Consider the following 25,646-nt stretch of genomic DNA (forward strand, 5'->3'; position numbering starts at 1 on the left):
TGTAATGGGGGGGAAAAAAGGAACTGGAAATGTCACTTGTTCCTTTCTTAACAACTCACCTGGCTACACAGTCTTCAGAAGCAACAGGAAGTTTTATCTCCCTCCTTCCTCCTGAAGTCCCTTGGCCCCCGCCCCAATCCACTGGCGATCCAGCCACTTTTTCTCTTTCAGCGTCGAAGAGCTCAAAGCACAGAGCCTTGGCGGTTGTCCCGGTTTTCTTCATCCTGTTCATGACTCCAAAGAAAACACATTTCTGACTCAAAAACAAACCAGGGGTTTCTGTTGAGACCTCAAATATTTTCCCAGAGTCCGCCATGAAAATAAGGTTATGTTGTAATTTTTAAGTGATTTGTTTGACTTCTTGTGGCAAGACTCTGCTATAGTTTTGCTCGTCGTGCAAATAGCCTCGAGTCTGCTTCTAAACAAAATGTTTTCCAAAAACAAACGCAGGCTTCCCTCTGCTGACCCAGATCTCAAGGAGAATCAGCATTTGTTATAATGCTCCACACAAATACTTACAAACACAATTGTTTTGCAACTTGCATGCTGTTGGCAGTCAACACTCATACAAGTATTGTTACTTGGACTCAGCATTAATATTTTCTTCAGAATATTTTACTTTGGTAGTATAAATGTTCCCTGTATTGCTGAAGACACACGAGACAAGCGTGGTCATCAGTGTATTGTACTGAAACTTGGCTTCATTTCGAAAACGGTAGGAAATTCACGACAGAAGTTTTGGGAAGAAGAAATCTTTTAGTGATCTAATCCCATAAAATTTGTGCTTTCTTACAAATAGTAGTAATTAGGCTGCACTTGTGACAACACTAAAAATCTACCCCATTCAATGAGTAAGACTCCATTTTAAAATAAGTGTATTATGAAACGTGAACAAGTAATATTGGAGACTAAAAATGCATAACTGGTGAACATTCATGTGCTTCTCTTCACTGCCTGGTAGGAATAATTCTGCCAGTGCCAGCTCGCTTCGTGAGCATTTGTGATGCAGCGGAAGTAGAGACGAGACTGCAGTGTCTGCTTTGAATTGGAATAGGCTAGATTTTACTTCTGGAATAGCAAATGCTAAAGGTATAAGGAAAGGCAAGAGCCAAGGAAGTCTTGGGAAGGTTTTTTAAATTTTTATTAAATTATTTTTTTTTAATTCTTATTTATTTTTGATAGAGAGAGAGCGAGGGAGCGAGTGCGTGCGTGTGCAGGGGGAGGGGCAGAGAGAGGGAGACACAGAATCTGAAGCAGGTTCCTGGCTGTGAGCTGTCAGCACAGAGTCCGACACAGGGTTCGAACCCACGAACTGTGAGATCATGACCTGAGTCAAAGTTGGACGATTCACCGACAGAGCCACCCAGGCGCCCAGGAAGCCTTGGGAACGTTTTATTGGGGGTTTGGACAGAGTAGGAGGTTAAAATGATAAAACCCTCAGGGCTTTGCTCCAGGTCAGGCTGTGTGTGGTTCCAAAGACAGGGTGGGGACTGGACTTTGAGAAGTTCTGTTGTGGCTGTGTATAGCAACCCCCTTGACAGACGCTAGCACGGAATTTTTAAATGCCGGGTTTTATTTAACTTTTGAATAGATGATACCATCACAACATTCAAAAATTAAATGTAGTATGAACTGCATCAGGGAAAAAAGTCTCCCTAACAGTCCAGGCCCTCAACCACCCAGTTCTCATCCCTGGAGGCCACCACTATTTCCATCTGCTTGCCTGTCTTCCAGAGGTATTTTACACACATACAAGCAGATAGGCATTCATATTATATAATGCCCCTCCCCCCCCCACTTTTTATACAAGTGGTAGAACACTGCACACATTGTTCTGAGTGCTGCTTTACTGTCTTTCTTCACAATATTTGGGATATTGTTTCATTTTATTAAAGAGATTCCTCTTTTTTTTTTTTTTTTTTTTTGCAGCTGCAAAGTATTCCACTATAGCAACGCACAAATATTGTTTAGCCAGGTCACACTTTTGGAAGCCTCCCATCCCATGTTATATATCACAGCAAGGCAATGCTGTTCAATGCAATGCAATGAACTACTCTGTTCTTAATTTACTTTGTGCCATGCACGCCTTTGGTCGTCTGGTAAAGCCGATGCATTTCTTCTCACCATAATGTATAAAACAAAATCCTTGTGATTAAAAGGAAATCAACTACCCTGAAATACAGTTATCAAAATATTTTTTTTTATTTAAAAATATGTGCACTTATTTATTCATGAGTTAAGACGCAAGATCTAGTGGTGGGCCTAATAACTACTCTAATATCAAAGTATGGACGAAATAAATGATATTGCAGAATGGCTGCAACAACTGAAGTATGCATGGAAGATCTGATTTTTACTGGTAACAAAGGCTCAGGTTGACACTATTGTGGCTTCCTGCCTACTTTCATAATGAAAGGAAATGATAAATTTCGGTTAGAGCGTAATGAAAACCAAAACACAATTTCTCCCCCTTCCAATCTAATAAATCCCCTAGATTTTTCTGTGCAGCCCTTATCAAGAAGCCCTAGTGTATATATGCATCATTTTCTAAATAGTCAAGTATCTTTGTATATATTTGTAAGTTTCCAGAAGTGTTTTAAATGAGCAGATATGAACACATTTGTCATTGAATGCCTGCTGTCAAACTGCCGGAAATACAGGCATTCCACCAGCATTAAAGGAAGGTGTGTGAGCAAGCATTTTCATCTTTGCCAATCTGAGAGATGAAAAACAGTATCCTGGTGTAGTTTTATTTTGGGTTTGTCTTATTAAAAGCAAACCTGAGCATCTTATCGTATATTTAGGAGCCATTTCTTATCTGTTCACGTCTTTTGCTTACGGTTTTATCGGTTCCTTTGCAGGTTTGTTGCTGCATCTATCACCACGACGAGGATGTAAACAGCGCCCCCTGGAGTTAAGCACGGAGACCCTACTTTACTGGTCAAGGTGAAGATTTACGTTGCTATCCATTGTATTTTTACCTCAGGTTATTGTTTCTTTGAGTCATCCAAATAGATTAAAATAGAATGTGGAATCCTTCGGGGCACTAGTCATATTTAGGGAACAGTGTGGTCTAAGATAAAGTCTGAAAGAAGTCACAGCAATTTCATAAATGCAGTTATTGCTGGCAAGGGAAATGTCATGGAAAAGGTATGAAAGAATGTTTACTTCGACTTTTTTTTTCAACTCTGTAATTATGTACGCAACAAACAAATGATAAGAATGAATACACGTGGTGAAAATTCAAATAATACAGAGGAGTATGAAAAGAACAGTAAAAGGATCTCTTTTCCCAGTGTCACTCCAACATCGGAATTTTAAGAACAATTACACTGGGGATGTTCCTTGAGCCCAAATTGTGATTTTGAAATACGTTTTCCCACTACAAAGATCCAGGGCTTCTGAGAGAAATAACGGGTTCCAGGTCTAGGGCAGGAAATGTACAAAATGAGCCTGGTGCTTCATGTTATACCAGATAGCAAGAAGTTACCAAAGACTAGTAGGTCATAGTAAAAGGACACAGGACTCAACTTGACCTGAGAGGGGACATCTTGAGCATCAGTATGGATAATAACTGCCATGGCCTGAAGTGCAAACCAGAATACTAAACTGAAATAGTATACAAAATAAAAAATAGTTGGTCACACTGGGAGGACAGTTGGTCACACAGGGACACAGCAAAGGCCCAGCCAGGAGCATGACTTTGATAGGCAAACTAGCCAATCTAGAGCCTCTTCTCTCAGGTTCATGATTTTAGGAGGCCACATTCTTCTGCCTTGACCATTCCAGGTTGCCAGGCAACCTGGGACCATTCCTACAGCTGAGAGCTCACCGAAATTATTCAAACTAGCCAAATTTTAAATTATTTAACCAGCCCTGCTTTGACTTGCCCTTAAGCTTCAATAAAGGTGGCCTAGGCTCTGCTGACTCCTGCCCCTCTGCCTGGTGTTTTTTCCAGGTGGCCCTGTGCTTCCTGTCTCTAGGGCTGTGAGTATAATCTATTTTGTTTCCCCAAACTTCTTTGTCTCCTCTGGCCATATCCGACTGACCATCGCATAAAAGAACACAGAACACTGGATAAGACATCCCAGAATTATCTTGTGTTTCCCTTCCTTCAGTTCTAGAATCAACCATGTCTTCAAGGAGTCCTGATTCCTTTTATTGGAGAATGGTATTTAGAAACCAATATCTGAGCACTAAGTATATTTTATGTACAGTGTACAATGCTTTTGTCAATATTTGCTCTTATCTGACCAAGCCCACCAGGTTGAAGGCGGTATGATGTCGCGGTTAAGAGAGGGGGCTCTGGATTCAGACTGCCTGAATTCAAATCCTAGCCATCAGGTTCAAGGTTTGAGGACTTGGGAAAGTCATTTAAGCCCTTCAATTTTATCACCCGTATGATGATGTATAGTACCTACCTCAAAATGTTGTTGTGAAAATTAGTGAGCTAGACAACTAAAGTTCTCAGACGTGCATGCAGGAAACACAGGAATTACTCAATTGATATTTGTGGAATGAATGATCCTCATTCACTGATCAGAAATTCTTTCAGAAGAATGAAAATGAGAGGAAAATTCTGATTCATATCCTTTCCAGAAAATGAATAAAAAATGAATTTGTCAGAGATCCTTAAAAATGTTTTCCTTCAAAATTCCCCACAATAATTGTATTTTATTTTTTGAGAGAGAGAGAGCGCATGCGTGCGCACATGAGTGGAGGAGGCGCAGAAGGAGAGGGACAAGGAATTTTAAGCAGGCTCCATGAGCTAGATCTCACCACCGGGAGATCACGACCCCAGCCGAAGTCAAGAGTCAGACGCTTAACTGACTGATCCACCCAGGCGCCTCTCCCACCTCCAACAATAATGTTGTTGTTTTTTTTTTTATGTTTTATTTAGTTTTGAGAGAGAGACAGACAGACAGACAGACAGAGCACGTACAGGGAGAGGGCAGAGAGAGAGAGGGAGACACAGAATCTGAAGCAGGGCTCAAACTCAGGAACCATGATATCATGACCTGAGCCGAAGTTGGACGCTTAGCCTACTGAGCCACCCAGGTGCCCAATAATAAGTTTTAAATTATCTTTCATATATTGTGAGCAGTGAAAGGACATGCCTATGTAATGTCACATACATGATTTTAGGGAAAAAATGCTTTCCACTTGTCTATGTTCATGTTCTTTTTTCTAATTATAAAAAAAGTCGAAAGAAACACACAAGCCTGGTGCCAACGTAGATGTGATGCTGTATCTGGGCTTCTGATTCCTAAAAGTATCAAGTCATGGCAGAACACACCGGGAACCCCGGAAAGGCAGTCAGGAAGGTGGGGGAGGAGGGCGGTCTAGAAGGAGCAGGCCCTACAGTCATTCTCCCCAGTGTTGTCTTGAGGGGGCGTGAGAGCTGCCAGAACCTACATGTGCAAAAAGAGATGCAAGGCAAAGCAGGGATTCCACATCCCCAGCTTGCTTTTAATAGCATTCCCTGCACAACTGGCATTTCTATCCCAGATTCCTGATTCAATGACTCATAGGGAGAGCCACTCTAAAGGATCTCACCAGAGAAGCTTATTTGGTTCCTACTGGGCAGGAATTAATGCATTACAGGTATTCTAGATAATTTTTAGGCTTCAAGTTGGTGTTTCAGTCCCTTTGCAATTCTTGCTCAAGTCTTTTCCTCATCTTGTAAATCTGAAAAAGTAACTTCCAAACCACTTTTTTGAAAACCCATGACTCTGCAGAATCTTTTAGTCATTTGAAATGGGGCAGACTAATTATTTAACATAAAAATGGAATGGATTTCACATCAGCATTCCCATAGTAGGCTACTACTGTGTTTTTGTAACCTAACACAATGAAAGGCGTTGTCACTGGATGATTCAGCTAGTTAGAATCTCAGCTCCCTTTCTGGGGAGGAAATTTGAGGCATGGCGTTTATATTAGATGCTAGGGTAGTGCTTACCCGGATAGTAATGCTTCAATTCTCCTCCATCAATGCCAGGCAGAGACTATGAACGAGGAGATAGGAAGTTAGGTCAACCAGCCACCTTGGCCAGAAGCAAGCAAGCATTGTTGCCAACCCAAATCTGTCATGTTTCCTTGGTGTCTGTCTGCCCCTCTCACACACACAACACATGCGCACACACACGGAGTCTCAATTGCTCCATTGCTGTAATGCCCTTCTCAGTAAAATTCCCTAGGGCAAAATCAACAGTTACCTGAGTTCTCAGCTCATTCAGTATCAGTGGGAAGTGTGCCATGTTGGACTTTGACTGACAGTCACAAAAAACCAGTTTGACTGAGAGTGGCAAGGCCACGAGGTCTGAGTGGAGTATTAACTCACCAACTTGGAATGGTTCCTTGGAGAACGCTCACATTGCCTCTTATTTATGCTTCAGCCTGAGTCTCCAAGAGTGTCGAAGTCATAGAAACGACTAAACAAATGTACAGCAGGAAGATTTGTTATTCAGAACTCAACCACACACACACACATAAAAGCTCCTCTGTCACCAGGGATCCCTGGAAAGTGGTATCTAAAAATCTGCTCTGAGTCGACTGCCTTCACTTCTCATCTTTGTGTGATCTTTGACTCCCAACTGACAGAAGCCCCATGGAACCAAATTTTAATTGGCATGAGAGCAAGAGGGGGAGAGTTTCACCCCCACTTTTCTGAAAAAAGGCAAGCATATTTTTTATCTAAGGTCCAAGGCCAGGTGGGGAAATCCTTTTCCACATTAGACTGGAGTAAAGAAAATGAAAATAAGCTTTATTGTTTCTTTTCTGTACTAAGTGTAGGAAAAAAATTACTTTTTTTTTGTTTTTACTTTTAATTGTGCTCATATCTTAATTGTTGACAGTTCTATTTTGCTACAGTAAAACCAAGTTTATTGAATACCACCATAGCCTTAGTACTGTGCCCACCAGAGTTCTGGTAATTTCACTCACATTGGTGTAAAGTCTTCCTATTTGAAAAACATCGGATTGATTTTTAGAAAAAATTAAAAAAATCAAAAAAAATTTTTTTAAATCTTTATTTTTGAGAGAGAAAGAGAGACAGAATGCAGGCAGGAGAGGAACAGAGAGAGGAGGAGACACAGAATCCAAAGCAGGCTCCAGGCTCTGAGCTGTCAGCACAGAACCCAATGCGGGGCTCAAACTCATTCAGTGAGATCATGACCTGAGCCAAAGTTGGAGGCTTAACTGACTGAGCCACCCAGGTGCCCCCAGATTGATTTTAAAATCATTTATCTAATTAAAGTAGAGCCCAAATGATTAGTGTCTTGGAATTGTGTGATTCAGAAATATCAAATAAAAAATCCTGTAAGTCATTTTTCATGGGTGACAGTGTTGGGAAGTAGTATAAATAAGCCAGATGTGTGAAGGAAGAATATGAGTGTCTGAGTCAGAGAGATCTGAGTAGGAATCCAGAGCATGTCACCCGCCAGCCTTGTGATTTTAGCCTACGTACTTAACCCATCTGAGTCTCCCTTTCTTAACCTGGAAACGGCTCCACACAGGAGAGCTGTAAAGTTCAGTTACAACATGGGAGAAACTGACACGTCTGTATTCTGCATACTATTTAATTGTCCTCTCTTCCTTCCCCTAAATGTACAGAAGCTGGATAACAGTTTTTGTTTGTTTGTTTGTTTGGTTTTGTTTTTGCCATTCTCCCCAAAGGCAGCTGGGATCTGGGGAAGCAAAAGAATCACAGAGAACCACCTGGTTGACCAGGTTCAAAATACACAAGCAGAGGAATGAGTTTCCATGTTTAGGGTTTGTTTTTGTTTTGATTTAATCTGTGGCTTTGCTTCTGAACTGAAATTAATCTCTCTAGACCTCAGTGGTCTCATTTATAAAATTAGGAAGTCAGACCATCTACCTCAGTGGATTTCAACTTTGGCTGTGCAAATAGAATCACGTAGAGAGTTTTCTTCAAATGAGATTCCTGTCCCCACCCTTAGAGATTCCCTGTTTCCCTAGGGCTGAATCAGCGTGTGTGGTTTTAGAAACCCACAGGCCACTCTCCATTGAGACTCAGGTGATCTTTGAGGCCTTCCACCATTTCACGTGTCTGACTCTATTATAAAACCCAAGGAAAAGATACTCAAACTAGAAAACAAGTATTCATGTGCTGATTGTCACAGGCATGTTCTGGAAGTCCTCAGCTCCCCTATCCCTCAAGGGAGCAAGCCAGCCCTTTGGAGCAGCCAGACCCACATCTTGAGCTTCAGACCATGGGGCAGGCATCCCAGGAGCTACCTTGTCTGAACATGACAATGAGACCTAGGAGATTCCCTGGCTTGATGAGGGGGTAAATGGCCACTGTGAGATGCTGAACTACAACTACCAGATGGGGATGGGAGCATGGAAGAGAAAGGGCAATGCAGGTGAAGGTGAACTCTGGTTTAATCTTGGGCCAAGAAGCATATTTATTTTATTTTATTATTTTTTTTTTGAGAGAGTGAGAGTGTGTGTGCATGCCTACATGTGCAAGTGGGGAGGGGCAGAGAGAGAGAAGGAGAGAAAGAATCCCAAGTAGGCCCTGCTGTGTCAGTGCAGAGCCCCATGTGGGGCTCGAACCCATGAACTGTGAGATCGTGATCTGAGTGGAAACCAAAGAGTTGGACGCTTAATGGATTGAGCCACCCAGGCGTCCCAAGAAGCTTATTTTTAACCCAAGAATAAAATTAGCCACAGTCTAAAGTGAGGAGAGAGCCAGGAGATTGTAGCTAAGATGACTTAACACTGCTCCTTCTCTCCACCTTTCTTTTCCTGCAGTTGTATGTCCTGATTATAGTTTCAAATAAAGCACAGCTCCCAGCCTCTCTGCCTGGTCCTATGCTCATGTTTCCTTTAGAATGCCTGTTCCTCCATCTCCATGGGTGCAGAGATGGCTCCCAGCAGCCATGTTTATTCAGTCCCCACGTATGTGAGCGCATCCTTGTCCAGTGTAACTCCCTTCCTTCAGAATCTGAGGTTGATGAGTCTCTTGAACAGAGAAAAATGTAAACTTGGTAACTGTCAGTAGCCATATTCTTTTGTGTGGACTGTGAAAGAGACAAATGAGTCTGCATTAAGAAGAATGAAGTTACAGACAGAAGAGTCAAAAAGAGGCCAAGATGGAAAGTAAAGACATTCTGGATTTCCTATGGAGTTTGGTTCCCCCTGTCCATCTGCATTCTTACTTTTTAGTTCATAATTAATGTCCCTTTGGTTAGGGAAGCTAGAACTGGCTTCTGCTACTTATATAGTTGACCCTTGAACAGCCATGGGTTTTAACTCCATGGATTCACTTATACTTGAATTTTCTTTTGAAAAATATAGTACAATATTGTAAATGTATTTTCTCTTCCTTACGATTTTCTTAATAACATTTTCTTCCTCCAAGCTTACTTTACTATAAGAATACAGCATATAATACATATAACACAAAATATGTATTAATTGACTATTTATGTTATCAGTAAGCTAGTGCTCAACAGTGGCTATTAGTATTTTAGAAAGTCAAAAGTTATATGTGAATTTTCAATTGTATGGGGTGTCAGCACCCCAAGCCCTGTGTTGTCCAAGAGCCAGCTATAATAAAAAAAAAAAAGCTCTAACAGGTACAGTTACTATGTGTGGATCATTATATTTTTCATGTCCAAATGAGTGAGAAACTAGCGTTTTCCCAATAAGGAAGGGCAAAGCACATTTGGAAAAAAGCAACCAGGAGGCAGGAGGTCTGGGTTTAAATCTTCCTCTTAGAATCCCACAACCATATAGAATCATAGACTATTGACATTAGTTCTTAAAGGAAACTGATTTCCACTGCCCACTAGCTGGATGATGCTGGGAAGAGTTTTTAACGCTTGTGAACTTAACTGTAAAGTGGCCATAAAGATTCTGTAAAGGGGTGAGAGCTGAACCATTCACTCTACTGAGGCTTCTTCCAACATTTAAACCTACGATATTATCAAAAGGAGTTTCCCCTGGAATTATTCTTGAAGCCACATTCTGCACATCAAATGGTTAGGAGAGCTAACCATAAGGAGCCATACCAGCTGCTCTTATAAATGACAGGTAAAGCTGAACATTTAAAAATGTAAGTGTAATAAGTGCCTGTTGTGCCCGGCTTTCCATAAGACATTTTGGCTTTGCTTAAAAGCAAATAACCTTAGACCTGAACATATTCAGCTCCCCTATTTATTTGAACAAAATGTAGCAAGCACTTATTGAGAGCTAGGGAAATGCCTGCGACTGTGCCTGCTGTTGTATCCTCAAAGGAAAGATAACCTGCTCTCTGGGACCTCTGCAGAGCCGGGGAGGCTGATGAGAATGCACACTAGTACATCGTGATCTGATTGGTGCCGAATGGGGGAATGGGGGTGTGTCCAAGGACGATGGGGGGAATGGGGGTGTGTCCAAGGACTATGTGGGAGTGACGAGCAGGTCTAGGAGGTCGGCAGGGGTGTGGTAGAAAGTGTCATGGAAAAAGTGATGAGTTCAGCCAAGGGAACAAAGCTGGGTGGGGTGGGCTACAATGAGAAGGAAGATCAGGGCCTTTCTGGCAGTGGGGCAGCACACCCAAAACACGGGGTTGACAACCACTGTCCAGAGCTCAGAGGCCTGCAGTCCTAGGATGAAGTAAAGAACACTCTTTTCAAAGGTGTTTGTGCATTGGGGCTAATTGCAGAGAGAATGATGGAGATAGAAGTGACCTTTTCTTTTAACATTTATTTATTTATTTTGAGAGAGAAAGCATGAGCCGGGGAGGGTCTTAGAGAGAGGGAGAGAGAATCCCAAGCAGTCTCTGCTCTGGAAGAGCAGGGCCCGACGTGGGGCTCGAACTCACAAACTGTGAGATAATGACCTGAGCTGAAATCAAGAGTTGGTTGCCTAACCAACTGAGCCACCCAAGCACCCCAAAAGTGAACTTTTAATATAACTGTGGGAGCTCCAGTGTCTAAAAATTAGTCACAAATGATAATAAAGGGATCCAGTACATAATGGAGTAATGGAATCCTAGAGAAGTAGATATATCATAAAGGGAGTAGAGACATCTTGCCTGGGACAGGGGGCTGATGAAAATAGCAATAACAAGTAACATTTATTGAGTTATTACTAAATGCCAGGTGCTTCATGCTTTGCAAACATTGACTCACTTTATACATCACAACTCTGTGATGTAGGTTCTATTATTATCCTGTCTCAGGAGGCCGTCTCCCTCCCTCGTCTTTTCCCCTTTCCTGCACTTATCACCACCTAATGAACAAGGTATTATATTTATTTAATATGATTTTGTATGTGTATTTTAATATGATTTTCTGATAGAACAGACTCTCCTTAGGGCAGAGATATTTGTTTCCTGCTGTATACCCAAAACTTAGAAGACACAGTAGGAGCTCAATAAATATTGGTGAACAAAGAATGATAGAAACTGAGGTACAGAATGGTTAATGCCACCTCAGTCAGTTAAGCTTCTGACTTTGGCTTAGGTCATGATCTCGTGGTTTGTGAGTTCAAGCCCCACGCTGGGCTCTGTGCTGACAGCTCGGAGCCTGGAGCCTGCTTCAGATTCTCTCTCTCTCTCTCTCTCTCTCTCTCTTTCTCTCTCTCTCTCTCTCTCTCTCTCTCTCTCTCTCTCTGTGCCCCTACCCTGCTCATATTCTGTCTCTGTCTCTCTCAAAAATAAATAAACATTAAAAAAAATTTTTTTAAAAGACATTGATTCACGTATTTATTCAATTTTTCAGCAAATATTTACTGAGTACCTACCACACACCAGGCATTGTTCCAAGCCCTGGGAAATAATGGCGGGTGAGGCAGAAAGGGTTCTGCACAGACAATAGAAAAGGAAACTAGTGAATACATAGGTTAACTTCAGGGATGATAAATTCTTGGATGATAACAGAGCAGCATGATGTGATGAAAAGCAACTGGGGGAGGGTGCATAATGTCATTAGATGGGGTCTTTGGAGAGGGCCTCTTTGAGGGGATGTGTAAGCAGAATCCTTCAGCAGGAAGCTCCAGAAGGCAATGCTTAGAGCAAGGAGGACAGGGAGGCCCGGGAGGGTGGTGGGGAGGGCCCGGGGTGGGATTTGGAAAGTGGGATGAAACCCAGAACATGCCCATGGAGATGGCAGCTCTGTATAGGAAACTGAGAGTTCACAGCCAGGAGAAAAAAGCCAGGGTCATCTGTGGGACAGAATCTGGCTAGGACCAGAACCAAGTAGTTAAACAATTGTCCACAAAAGCATATCTGATATTAAACGAGGAGCCCAAACCAGAAAAGACCCTGATTTAGGTTCCCAGATGAGGGGCAGAAGCAGAGGGTACCATGCAGAATGACAGGAGTGTGGGCAAGGTGGACAGACTCCATATTACAAGTGAAGCCTGAAAGTGGCCTACATCGAGTGGCACTTTGTCCCCCCACCATTCATGCATATGCTGTATGTCTGTCTAGAGCTGTGGAGCCAGTGGAGGTGACAGTGGCCTCAGGGAACATGTAATACAAACGGTATTTACCCGGCCTGTGGACCAGTGATCCCCAACCTGAGCTAACATAAGACTCATTTGGAGTACTTGTAAAAACTTCAGATGACTGGGCCTCATCCCTAGAAATTCCTATTTATTCTGTTGAGGGTGGACCAGGTATCTGCATCTGTGATGCAAATGGTCTCCAGACAGGATTCATCCGGAGAAATGTGGAAGAGAATCCACTAATGGGCTTCAGGGAGTCCATGAAACCCTAAAAGTGAGTGAAAAATGTGTGTGCTTGCATACATGTACATTCTCTGGGCAGGGAGAGAATCCATACCATCACAAGAGTCTCAAAACTTAAGACCCACTGATCCAATCCTGTCCCACACTTTAGAGAGGAGGAACCAGAGTCCCAGGAATGTGATGACTTCCCTGATCCACAAAACTGCACAACAGCAGAGATAGGCTGTCACTCCAGACTTTTTGCATGACCCTCACTCTCTTCTCCACACTCTGTTGATCGTAGGGGTGGGGGAGAAGGGGAAAGGTGATTAAGCACTCAGGAGCAAAGTCGTCAAACGATTGCTCACCCTCATTTTGGCCCCAGGTGGGATGGATCAGCAGAGAGGAGGTTTGCAATGATGACGCCTTAACAAAGGGCCCAGGCGTTCACCTGTATGCCACCCCAGGCCTTGCTATCTGTGGAATCTCCTCTCCATTAGGACCTAAAGCCAGGGACAGAGGGTGCATGTGCCCGGTTGTTGGATGCATGGTGGAAACAGAGCAACGTTCTTGTGAAGATCTGCCCACCTATGCCCGAGCAGCTGGGCAGTTCCAGGCTTCTCCACCTAAAGTCAGTTTTCCATCCCTCTACTTCCTCAGGCCAGTCTGGATCATGGCCCCACCTTTGTGAGTATGTTCCTCCCAGTCCAGATTCTATGTGACTAACCCCAGCTCGCCTCCTCAAATTTGGTATGCATCCTGCCCTCCAGTGTTGGCCTAAATCCTTCAGACTCCGGTCTCAGCCTGAGCTGCTGGATTCGACAGCCTTGCTCACCTTCCTCTTCTGAACTAACAGTACCCCATCTTGGACTTCTGCCTCTTTTCTGCACTCACTATTCTGTCCTGGGCACACGTCCCCTCCAGTCCTGGCCCCACCTGGCCATCCCGTCCTTCCCCAGCCTACCTGGCTTGCACAAGCTGCTCTTCAAGGGCTAAACTTACTCACAGTCCGACCCCTCCTTCTGTAAGATAGAAGTAATACCCTTTCCCTGCCTTCACATGTAAGCCTGCAACAGCTGGTTCAGGAGCTGGCTGGGTAGACCACAGGTAGACCCGGGCCCTGATCAACAACCCTGGCTCTCCCGCTCATTCCGCATTCTCTCCGTCCTGTTTCCCTGCTCTGCTTGCCAAGTCCCTTTCTCTTCTGTCTCTTTCTTCTTCTTCCTTCTCGTCTTTTTCTTTCTATCCTTCTCCCATGCTTTAGGCCTCCCTTGGCCTTTCCTGGCATTGCTTTGCCTGAGAGTAATACTCAGGAATAGACAGGTGCCGGAGCCCTTTGTGTTGACTAACGCCACCTTTGTTTTGGTACCAGATTTGTTTTGGAGGCAGATATCCAGGAAAGCTGGACGGTCGGATCGGTCCTACAGAGCAGGCAGTAGGCAGAGGAAAGAAGCCTGGTTGGTAATTTTCCCAACAGCCACCTCAAATCTGTGGGTGATGGCTTTTAGACACCTTACCTTTAACAGACAAGGAGACAACCTCAGAGCTCAGGAGACTTGCCCCAGGTCTGGAATTAAGTCAGTGCAGCAGGGGAAGTGAACACACAGCCCTCAGACTGGAAGCTGTCCAAACAGCTGCATGGAGCAGGATCACAGCTCGCTGCCTTTCACAGCCTCAACCGGCACGGTCACACTACGGACACTTGACAGTTACTGGAAAGTTGTATTACGCGTTCCTGTCAATTCTTCATCCTGTGAAGGAGTAGCACTGTGAATTTCTCAGTGAGGATTAATCATTTTCTTTCTTGCTTAAGAGTGAGGCTGTTTCCCACATCCCTACCCTGGTTTCGCTTGTCTCAAGGATTTCATTGCAAGGGCGGGACATTCCCCCTACCTCCCCCCACCCCAACCAGAGCCTGCAATCAGGACCAATGAAAGCCAAGTACCTCACCGCCTCCCCCTCCCCCAACCCGGTGACTAAGAACTGAGTATTTAAGAGGTTGCAGGAATGGGCTGAGAACTGCTTTTGCTTTCTCCACAGACAGGCATACTCTCTTCTGACTTGGCCATCACTGAGCTGCAGAGTGAAGAGGGAAATCCTCGCAGCCTCTGCCACCACCATGTGTTATGGAAAATGTGCACGGTGCATCGGACATTCTCTGGTGTGGCTGGCCATCCTGTGCATTGTAGCTAATATTTTGCTTTACTTTCCAAATGGGGAAACAAAATATGCCTCCGAAAACCATCTCAGCCGCTTCGTGTGGTTCTTTTCTGGCATCGTAGGAGGGGGCTTGCTGGTAAGTTGTTCAGAATTATTACAAGCTTAAAAAAGTCTCTTCTGTTAAAGAGGTGTTTTCATGGAAAGTTTTCTACAATGCCTATTTCCAAAGCCAGTTATTTTTGTTCATCTTCTTTTGAAAGCAGATTGCACAAAAGTTGAGCTACGTCTAGTGTATTAATTTTATCAGACGTTTTACAAAGTCCTCTTTCAACCAACAACGAACTTCCTTTTTGCTAAGCTCTCTCACTTTACAGCTAGAAAACAGATATTAGCTTTTCAATCAGATCTGAGAGTGTCTAGAGTTTCTAGAACTGAAGTGGGTAGGCATTTAACATTTGCCCTAGGGAGCTGGGAGGGCGTCACTGGTTCTCTGTCTAAATCAACAGTTTCGGATCCAAATTATCTGCTGTTTATTCTCAGACATCTGTGACAGGAAAAATTATCAATTATGAGTGTATTGCTACTTAAAAAGAAGGATAAATTTTCTCCTTTATGTAATCCTGGGTGTGGTGTCTAGGAAAAATCCTCCCGTTAGCAGCAGATCAGGATCTGAAGCTAACAGCGGAATGTGTTGTTTTTTCCAAGGTTTGTTTTTAATTGAAGTGAGAGGAATTTGCCTGCCAACCTGGGAGCTGGAAGTATTAGCTTCAACCACAGCACGGAAAGAATGTGGACAAACTCGAGCTTGCCACTTTAAATGCTGGGATTGAGAAGTTTAAAAAGACATTTTGTGGAATTGCTCATACCACACAGAATATTTTTCTTAGTCAAGAAAAGACCTGAAAACATTTAAATTTAATGCACTAATTATGGTATGGCAAATCGGTTTTGAATTTAAGTATCGCTGCCATGTTAACAATGGTTTGTCCTTAATATAACGTCACCCTTGTTTAGGCTTCTTTTGATCAAACTCAGAGTATTTCATACTTACTTTATTTAAGGAGCTTTATTGTGAAGCAACAACCATACAATCGCGTCATCAAAGAAATGGTTTTTATATATTATATGCTGCTTTCATCTCTCCCACTTACAAAAACGTTTCAATTATTATATTAAAGACTTGTATCATCTATGTGTACAAGGGGGGAAAAAACGAATTAAAGGCAGGTTGTAACAGAAACAGAGTTTGCCTCTGGGACTACATTAGGGAACTCTTGTGGAAGAAACATATTTATGGGTTATTATTCTATCCCTCCCATACGACACCCTCACCCTAAAGAATGCTTTGGCACATTACATGAAAACAAGCAGATATTTCATTTAGAGGTGTTGTTTTTTTTCCCCTCATAGTTTTACATTCTTTGTGATACTGGGCCGACCTAACCCAAAGCCATTCCACATTGTCAGAAAGCAAGGTATTTTACCAAAAGATGCTTAGCCTGACCCTTATGACAGGCTTTAATGTGGGGAAAGATGGTGATTTTAATTTGATTGTTTTCTAACCAGATGTTCCTGCCGGCATTCGTATTCATTGGGTTGGAGCAGGACGACTGTTGTGGCTGCTGTGGCCACGAAAACTGTGGCAAGAGATGCGCGGTAGGTGCTCCAGCTCGGGTGGTGAAAGGGGTCCCTGGGAGGCAGGTGCGACGCTCCGGCTCACTTCTGCCGTCTCTCCTTTCCCTAGATGCTTTCTTCCGTCCTGGCGGCCCTCATTGGGATTGCGGGATCTGGCTACTGCGTCATCGTGGCAGCCCTGGGCTTGGCCGAAGGGCCAGTATGTCGTGATTCTCTTGGCCAGTGGAACTACACCTTTGCCAACACCGACGGACAGTAAGTCATTGTTCCCTGTCCGACCACACATTCTTGTCCACCGCATGGTATAGGGGCAATCCCATCGAGTTAGAAAGGCATCAATTATCCATGTATCCGTGCACTCAGCCAGGCGGTGACTCAGGCACCAGGCAGTGGTGTCAGAGGGTGGATGCCCAGTCTCTGACCTGGAGAAGCTCTAAGTGCTTTTAAATGGATTCGCTGATTCAGCCCTCATGATACTCTAGGAGTTGACTTCCACTCTTGCTCCTGTTTTACAGATGAGGAAAAAGAGGCACAGAGAGCTGAAGTAATTTATCCAAAGGCACATTCCTAGGACATGACAGCCAGGCAGCCTGGCTGTAGGGTTCGTGCTTATGTAGTGTGTGCACTATACCAAAACAGTTGGCTGGTTTTACTATTTTATAAGAAAATATTGTGGAATCCTTATGGATGGAAAGCATCTGAATTTAACCAACTCCCCGATTGATCATACTATCCTCATACACACACTCACAATATAACATAATCGCTATGTACAACAAACCCTTCAGGCGGGGCACCTGGGTGGCTCAGTGCATTAATTGTCCACCTACAACTCAGGTCATGATCTCACTGTTGGTGAGTTCGAGTCCCGCCTCAGGCTCTGTGCTGACAGCTGGGGGCCTGGAGCCTGCTTCAGATTCTTTGTCTCCCTTTCTCTCTGCCCCTCCCCTGCTTGGACTCTGTTTCTCTTTCTCTTTCTCTCTCAAAAATAAATAAACATTAAAAAAAAATTTTTAAATAATAAAAATTAAAAGAAAAGTAAAGTGATCAGGCTACATAAGACAGTCTTATACATGATCTTAGCGTCAGGATAATTTAAGCTCCATTGTTTTATGTCGGTACTTATTTCTTATCTATTACTGAGAAAAGAACAGAAATAGCTCATAGAAACTGATGTATATGACAGCAAATGAATGACATCCTTCGTTGAATTTTGAAAGGCTTCGTTATGAGATTCATGAGTGGAAATAATATGAATAATGAATTTCAATTGCCCTTACCCTATCGAGACTGTCCCCCATGAATTGTATAGCATACAGTGAGTTTGTAAAATCGTGAACATGGAATTATGTGGACCTGGATTTTATCCCAGCTCTGCATTTCTCCCTCGGCAACCAGGAAACAGTGAACTGAGCTCTGTGTTTCTCAGTTACTTTGTAAAATAAAACCAATGGCAGTTGTCATAGGATAAATGAGATAATAAATGTAAAGTATTTATCACACAAGCTGACACACTCTGAGGCTGACCTCTGTTGGCTGTTAATATTATCTGCTAACTGACAATGAATACAACCCAATAGTAGCCTCTGAACAAATGTTAGCTTTACGGGGGTTTGAAATTTGGGTGGCCAATATAGTTATGGATCGTGATTCAACTTTGTTCAGAACATACTGAATGTGTGAGTGGAAATTGGCTATATATGCACAGACATTCAAGCTACTGCACAAACCCACCTCCAAAAAACATCATGATTGGTGAAGCTGGAATGCAAGGAGAAGTGAGAATATCACTCAGCATTTTACAGCTGTTTGATTGTATGCCCCTCCCACCAGCCACCCCAGCTTCTGTAAGAAGCCTTCTGCTTTTATATCATTCCTCACTTCAACCTGTCCAGGGATTTCAATATGAGGAATAAGTAAAGGTCACAAGCCAGTGATTAATTGCTCAATAGCCAGATGGGGACAAAGGAATTTTTTACATTGTGTCCTAAAATTACAACTTCCCCCCACCTCCTGATATGCAGAAAGATGGGGTCATAAGGACAGAATTCTTTTTTTTTAATCAACACATTGAGTTTCTGATTGGCTCAATGAACCATTCAAAGTTAGGTCTCTAATTCTAAGCCCCTTTGTTCTGCTGTGGTAGGAAGAAGTGATAAGAAAAGATTTATACCAGACCTCTTTGTGGGATTAAGTCAGTTGTAGGTTTTCCCACGATTGAATCCTATTTCATTAAGAATCCAAATGCTTTATGATGTAGCAAAGGCTGAAATTCTAAAAGAGCAATCGGAGATAGAATTTTTCAGACTGTAAGAATATCCAGGTACTTAGAAAGTCTCCTAAGTTGTATATATACGTGTATATGACTTCTGTGTGTGTGTGTGTGTGTGTGTGTGTGTGTGTGTAGTCAAATGTGACTTCAGTGTGGTTTGCTAACATTTCACAAAGTGACCTCAGATTATTTATCATTCAATTACTTTTAAAATGTGTTCAGTACCTACTATGTACTAGATACTGATCTAGGGTCTATTTATACAATGATGAAAGGTCTGGTTCCAGACTTCATGGAGCTCAGACTTGTGGAATAGTTACATAAGCAGGTACTCTCCTGGCCTAGGGGAGATGCCCTTCCTCACACTTGGTCTTCCTGATCAGTGTACTGGTTACATTGAGATTGCATATTGTCTCCTCCCTTAGATGCTATGCTCTTCCAAGGCAGAACCCATGCCATGTTCACCATTATATCCCCGGCCCTGGCTTGAGGTCTAACTCACAATGAGTGCTCAATAATCTTTGTTGAATTTTATGTTTATCATTGCAGCAAGATCTGAATTTGTCACTTTGTGAAATGACAGACTATAAAAATTTGACACAGGTCATTGAATTAGTTTCTTTTTTTCTGAACAAAAAAGCACCACACAGAAAGTAGCTTATGAGACATCCCCTTAGATGTGGTCATATATCAGAAGTTTCTTCTTTTCATCCACAGGTACCTTCTGGATACCTCCACATGGTCCCAGTGCACGGAACCCAAGCATATTGTAGAATGGAACGTCTCTCTGTTTTCCATCCTCTTGGCCCTGGGTGGAATTGAATTCATCTTATGTCTCATTCAAGTAATAAATGGTGTGATGGGAGGCATATGTGGCTATTGCTGCTCTCGCCAACAGGTAAGAGCTGTGAAAATGTCACAGCCCGGCCCTGGGGTATTCAATTACTGTAACACACTGTTATTTTCATCATAAAGAAAAAAAAGGCAAAATCAGATTCTGCTCCAACTACCAACGTTTGTTCCTACATCATCTTTGTGGCAAAGCATTTACAGCATTCAATTTTGCTTTCAGTAATAAGCTTCCTGAATATCATAGTTGCTGGGTTATCTTTTTTTTTTTTTTTTATAGTTGGCTCTGTGTATATAGGAAAATGCTGCCCGTACCCAAAGTTTCCTTTCAAGAGCAAACTCACTGCCCCTTTCACTACCCCTGCTCTGGCCAAAGAGACACAATTTTGCTTGCTCTCATGTTCCCAACTAGTATATGCAAATAGTGGTCAATGTTCATTGCACCAGGCACGGAGCTAAACTCACATTTCAGAAGAGACTATGAGTCAGACATTAAGCAGTATGTCTAAGATCACCTAGGCAGGAAGTAACAGGCTTCAAACCCTAGGTCATTTTATGCGAGCTCCTGCTCTCAACCTGTCCGCAACACTTGCTGTTCTGTTGGATTTTCTACAATGCCTTCTAATAAGGAGTCACAAAAATACCCAAACAGCTAAGCACAGAGAATCACTAATAACCTTTGAATAGCAGCTCATGAAAAAAGCCTTTCATGGTGAAAGAAAACCAGGAAGCACTTGTTTCCTGGGGATATGATTTCAGAGAGAAGTATGCATTTGTTAGTAGCGGGGAAAGTTCTTGTTTCTATATCCTCCTAAAAAAAAAAAAAAACACATAGTAATGAATTGATGGAAGTCCAGCTTTGGTTCAATTTTGGGAGGTTAGTTTTATGTCTTATTCTGTAAAACAGGATTAGGTAAACAGAAACTTATTTAATTTATATTTTCCTAATCATTTACTCCTTTGGTTCAAGGTCTCTTAACTGTCTTTTAAAATAAGACAAAATCTAATTAAAACTGAAAGCATGTGGCTACCATGAAAAACCTTGCTATGAATAAAAGGAAACTTTCTAATTTTTGAGGGGACGTTAAAAGAAAAATCTAGTTTTCCTTATCAGGCAAGTACAGCAAGATTAATAATTTCCTTGGGAGCCTGCCAAATTTCCAAGAAAACAGCGCAGTGGGAAACCTTCAATATGAAGTTGTTTCCAGGCAATATGGTTGGGGAGAGGCAGAGGAGAGTCCTCTCAGACTTACTCTAATGTGACCTATCTTTAGCCTTGGATTTCATACAAGGCAGAGTTTAAATTAGGTGAGGCCCCTTTGGACATCAGCACTTGTGCATTTTGGGGACAGGCATAATATGTCAATGACCAAAATTGCTCTAGTGATTTGCCAGAGTGACCCTCTTCTCTGAGCGGGGGTGGGGAGCAAGTAGTCCCACGGGGTTTCCCGTCTGAGTCACCAAAGAGATGGCTTTTTCACAGACACCACAGTGCAGATCTGCTATTTTTGTTTCTAAGACAAAAGACGCTTTCAGAGGGCAAGGTTTTTAGTGTAGATGAGTCAAGTCTGTAACTTGGTAGCACTTAATTGGGAAGGTTACCCATATTGGGCCCACTCCTGTGTGAAACTCCCATGGCATTATCTCTTAAATCCCTAAGATTAAAAGCCTACCCCAAACGCATTCGAAGCCAAGCAAACACCAGTAAGCTGTGGTTTCCATGGCCCTTTCCTGCAGCTTTTCCTAAGAGAGGACAATGGATCTGGTTTGTTTAGGAAACATTTCAGGAACATTGTCCAAGCTCTCAGTGTTGTTGGCCAAAAGCTCTGGGTAGTGGAGATCAGCCCACTTTATGTTTGCTTAAAACAGGAACTTTTAGGACTAACATGGCATCGTTGTTTGTTTAGCCTGATTGTAACGTAATGCATATTTCATTTTCTTTACAGCGATACGACTGCTAAAAGAACCACCCCACAACAGAACCACGATCTTCCTTTATTTCATTGTAATTTATATATTTTACTTGTATTAATTTGTAAAACTTTGTACTAGTGTATCATACTCCGTATATTCTACTTTTATAAATGTGTATAAAAGCTGGCATCTTCATGTGATGTCAGTGTTTGAGCGTAGCAAACTGTTTTTTTAGGAATGAGAAAATCCATGAGGTAATTTACAGACTGAATGACGGTCGGTCCTCAGCATAGCTGAGACAAACTCTGGCCTGAGTGATGTTTTTTAGAAACATTATAAGGATAAGTATCACACTCCAGTTACTATTATCTATGCCTGGGTTTATTAAAGGAAAGATTTCTAATTGCTTTTTTTAAGATCGTGAAGGAGAAAATCCAAAAACTTGAAAAGATGTGTCTTTTTTCACTGTTTATATGGTGTTTCCCATTCATATGCCTGCAAATCTCTGGCAAGAGGCCTTTTTGAAGTGTTTCATGTTTCATAAGAGACAGACACTTGCCCAGAGAGGGAGGGCTGGTTGAGAGTGCCCTGAGCTAAAGGAAGGCATCAAAATATGCAATGCTGCCGAGAGTACGGGCAGGTCCTGTTTCTCTAACAGGTAGAACACTTTTTGTCCTTCAGAGACAAGCACCAAGGATCATGTACTGACAAAGAAAAAGGCCTGGATAGTTGGATGAGGAAAAGATGGGAAACGGACTAAAGCAGTTTCATCAGCATCATGGGAAAATGGGGCAGAGGGAGGAAGGGCAGAAGGACCATGGGGAAACACCCCCCAACTTTGATGGTTTAAATAGAACAAAATAAAGTATCCACTACAAGTTTTTTTTCTTGTTTAGTTTCACTGTCCTTTGTTTAAGGTTCCCCCTTTTGGGGTGCCTGGGTGGCTCGGTCAGTTAAACGTCCGACTCTTGATTTTGGCTCAGGTTATGATCTCATGGTTGTTGAGTTCGAGCCCTGCATCGGGCTCTGTGCTGATGGTGCATTTGCTTGAGATTCTCTCTCTCCACCCCCCCGCCCCTCCTTTACTCATGTGCATGCTGTGCATGTGTGCTCTCGCCCTTTCTCTCTCAAAATAAATAAATAAGCTTAAAACTTCTCTCCCTATTTTTTTTTTTTTTTTTTTTTTTTTACAGCCTGAGGGGTGTGCAGCCCTTATTGCTTAGGGCTTTGTGTCTTCTGGGTTTTTTATCCCACTTTCTCTCCCTCATCCTCTCCTTCTTCTACGTTTCTCTGTTCTCCGTGCATTGCTGTTGCTGTGCCATTACCTTGGGGTCATTACACCACTTAGGTCCTTTCTACTGGATGCCTGAGGCATCAGGCTCCTGGGGAGGGTAACAGACATTTTCTCCCTTGATATTTTATATCTGTTATACAGAGTTAGGCCCTTTCAAGAGACAGGATTCCCTGATCTATTGGGAATTATCTTCTGAAGTTTTCTGCTTTTCGTGTTTATTGGCCTGGGTAATAGATGAGTTAATAAAGGAGCTTCTCGGGCTGTTGGACAGCAGAGTCCCTCCTGTGTGCTGGGTGCCCTACAGTGGCTTCCCCACGGAACGGTTCTAATCTTTTCTGTGCTTCTGTCTCCCTCTGGCAGTCCTATGAAGACTACAGACTTCTTTGAAGAATGCCATTTAAAAGTGCATAAAATATAGCATGATCTTTAATCGAATTGTGATATTTCATCAAAATGTTTTTGATAAAATATTGTGATATTTTTATCAAAATATTTTTGAAAATTATAATACAGTTTACCTGACAGCCAGCTCCATCACACCAGCCTCTGTAGACAGGAAGGCAGGCAGTGGTCTAGGGGGTGGGTCTAAGAACAACTGTACTTTTGATACAGAAGTAATATATAATTTATATATTGTTTATAATCATATATGTTTTGTATTGTTAATCAAAGCATGATCAGCATTGCTGATACTACTGTGAATTGTTTCATGTAGTCATAACAAAGGAAATACTATATTTTCCTTACAGGTTAGTAAAAACATTGGCATTTTTTTTTCCTCTCTGGAGTTTAACACCCCTTCTCCCAGGTATCCATCCCTGGGTCTCTTGGGAATTCTTGGGCACCAGATTAAGAGCCCCTGAAAGAGAAAATCCAAACAAGAGGCATAATGATCAGGTATAAGCACCTCTTTTTCTTAAAGTCTATCCTCAAGGCAACAACAATAATAATGATTAATCATGATAGTAACAATAGCAACCATTTATTGAGTTCCTTCGATGGGTCAGTTACTATACTTAGTTTCTACACATATTATTTCACTGAAATCTCTCAGCATTCCTAGGAAGTGTTGCTTGTCTCCACTGTACAAAGTCAAAGCTCAGAGAAGTTAAGTAATATGCCCAAGGCATATTATGATATGACTTCAGGTCAATCTAACATGAAAACCCATGCTTTGCTGGTTTCTGTCCTTGGCCCCCTCTTCCTCCTCTGCTACCCCTGCCCAGGTGCTGGGGTCTTGTCTCCTCCAACACTGACTCAGCCTCTCCACTCACCCAAGGGGGACTTTGACAGGTCCCTGTGACCCTCAGTCATCCCACCCCAGAGCTGAAGTTTGAGTGACTCAAAGTTTTCCCTAGTTTGTAAATTCTTTAATAGTAGACATTGCCATTTTCCAGAGGAAATAGCAAAATAAATCACCTTCTACCCTAGTTTATTTATATTTATAGCTCACATGGTGGGTCTATAATATTCCAAACCCTTCAATTTGACTGGAAATTCCCTCAGAGATTGTACCAAAACAGCTTATTATATCACCTGGCAACATAAAAGCAATACAATTACTGTAGAATCTGAGTCACCTGAATAGCACACATGGCCCAAAGGTTAGATAGTTCCCTCCGAGTATAAATTTACCATAGTTGCCAAATTTATAAATAACTTGCTAGATATAGGGAATCTCTTGAAGTAAGGTCTGAGGAAATTGATGGAGCATTACCTTCACTACAGTTTGTTTCTTGTACACATGTGAGACCCTTTTGACTATGTTTCCTCTGATGCTTACCTACCATGGGAACAGGTATGGGATTTGGTGCAACTTTTCAGAAAAGCAACAATCTGTAAGGTCTGCATATCCTTTTTAACCCAGTGTATGTGTGTATGTGTCTATCTGTCTATTCTATTTACCTATCATCTGTCTATCTACCATCTACCTCCCTATCTATCTATCATCTATCTATATATCTATAACTTCTAGTAATTTATTTTAGGAGAATCATTAAGGATATTTGATTTCAGCCTTGCAGATGCCACCACTCGGAGCCCCCTGAGCCTCCCAGCCACAGTCAACTCCACCGAGTTCTTCAACATTGCTATGGATGGCAAGCTCTTGGGTCAAATCTCCATCGAGCTGTTTGCAGACAAAGTTCCCAAGATAGTAGAAAACTTTCATGCTCTGAGCACTGGGGAGAAAGGATTTGGTTATAAATTTTCCTGCTGTCACAGGATTATTCCAGGATTTATGTGCCAGGTGACTTGACTTCATAATCCATAATGGCAAGTCCATCTGTGGGGAGAAATGTGATGATGAGAATTTCATTCTGGATCACACAGGTCTTGGTATCTTGTCCATGACAAATGCTGGACCCAACACAAACAGTTCTCAGTTTTTCATCTGCACTGCCACACCTGAGTGATTGGGTGGTCGGCATGTGGTTTTTGGCAAAGTGAGAGAGAGCATGAATATTTGGAAGTATAGACTGCTTTGGGTCCAGCAATGGCAGCACAGCAAGAAGATCACCAGTGCTGATTGTGGACAAATCTAATAATTTGGCTTGTGTTTTATCTTAACTACCAGCCCATTCCTTCTGTAGCTCAGGAGGGTATCCCTTCACCCCCATCGACTAGAAATATCCTATAATCTTTGTGCTTTCACTGCAGTTCTATGGGTTCCATATTTTCCTTATTCCCCTCTAAGTGTAGCTTGATTGCAAAGTTAAATTTATGATTATGAAATAAAACCTAAACAAATAAACAAAAAGATGTTCAGTTCCAGGGATAATTTTGGGAGTAGTATTTATACCAAGAAAAATAACAAGAGCCTAAATGTCCAACAAGGAACTG

The 25,646-nt window shown here is 42.3% G+C and overlaps 1 protein-coding gene and 1 long non-coding RNA gene across 5 annotated transcripts; one reads left to right on the forward strand and one right to left on the reverse strand.

Annotated features, from left to right (window-relative positions):
• Positions 1-159: 159 nt before the first annotated feature.
• LOC122242027 lies at positions 160-18,699 on the reverse strand. The gene is made up of 6 exons (XR_006222164.1): positions 18,655-18,699; positions 16,899-16,980; positions 14,199-14,432; positions 6,341-6,431; positions 5,960-6,005; positions 160-234 (listed from the first exon to the last, which is right to left on the reverse strand). It is a non-coding gene; the product is annotated as an uncharacterized LOC122242027 (long non-coding RNA).
• TM4SF1 (transmembrane 4 L six family member 1) lies at positions 14,686-25,646 on the forward strand. 4 transcript variants are annotated; one of them, XM_042999013.1, is made up of 6 exons: positions 14,692-14,977; positions 16,408-16,497; positions 16,586-16,731; positions 19,466-19,646; positions 21,544-21,602; positions 24,822-25,646. In XM_042999013.1, the coding sequence occupies exons 1-5, from the start codon at positions 14,801-14,803 to the stop codon at positions 21,556-21,558; spliced, it is 609 nt and encodes a 202-aa protein (XP_042854947.1). In that variant the 5' UTR covers positions 14,692-14,800; the 3' UTR covers positions 21,559-21,602; positions 24,822-25,646. The 4 variants fall into 4 exon arrangements, with proteins under 4 accessions (XP_007086379.1, XP_042854947.1, XP_042854946.1 ...); XM_042999012.1 differs by lacking the exon at positions 24,822-25,646 and adding an exon at positions 22,193-22,394; XM_007086317.3 differs by lacking the exon at positions 24,822-25,646 and having other exon boundaries at positions 14,686-14,977; positions 19,466-19,663; positions 21,544-22,394.

This window comes from Panthera tigris, chromosome C2, assembly GCF_018350195.1.
Source record: "Panthera tigris isolate Pti1 chromosome C2, P.tigris_Pti1_mat1.1, whole genome shotgun sequence".
Classification (NCBI taxonomy): Eukaryota; Metazoa; Chordata; class Mammalia; order Carnivora; family Felidae; genus Panthera; species Panthera tigris.

Bases quoted from the DNA above. Each gene is read 5' to 3' on its own strand.
- TM4SF1 (XM_007086317.3), top strand. From the start codon at position 14,801: ATGTGTTATGGAAAATGTGCACGGTGCATCGGACATTCTCTGGTGTGG. The intron at 14,978-16,407 runs GTAAGTTGTTCA...TTTTCTAACCAG, and splicing joins TCGTAGGAGGGGGCTTGCTG to ATGTTCCTGCCGGCATTCGT. The intron at 16,498-16,585 runs GTAGGTGCTCCA...TCCTTTCCCTAG, and splicing joins ACTGTGGCAAGAGATGCGCG to ATGCTTTCTTCCGTCCTGGC.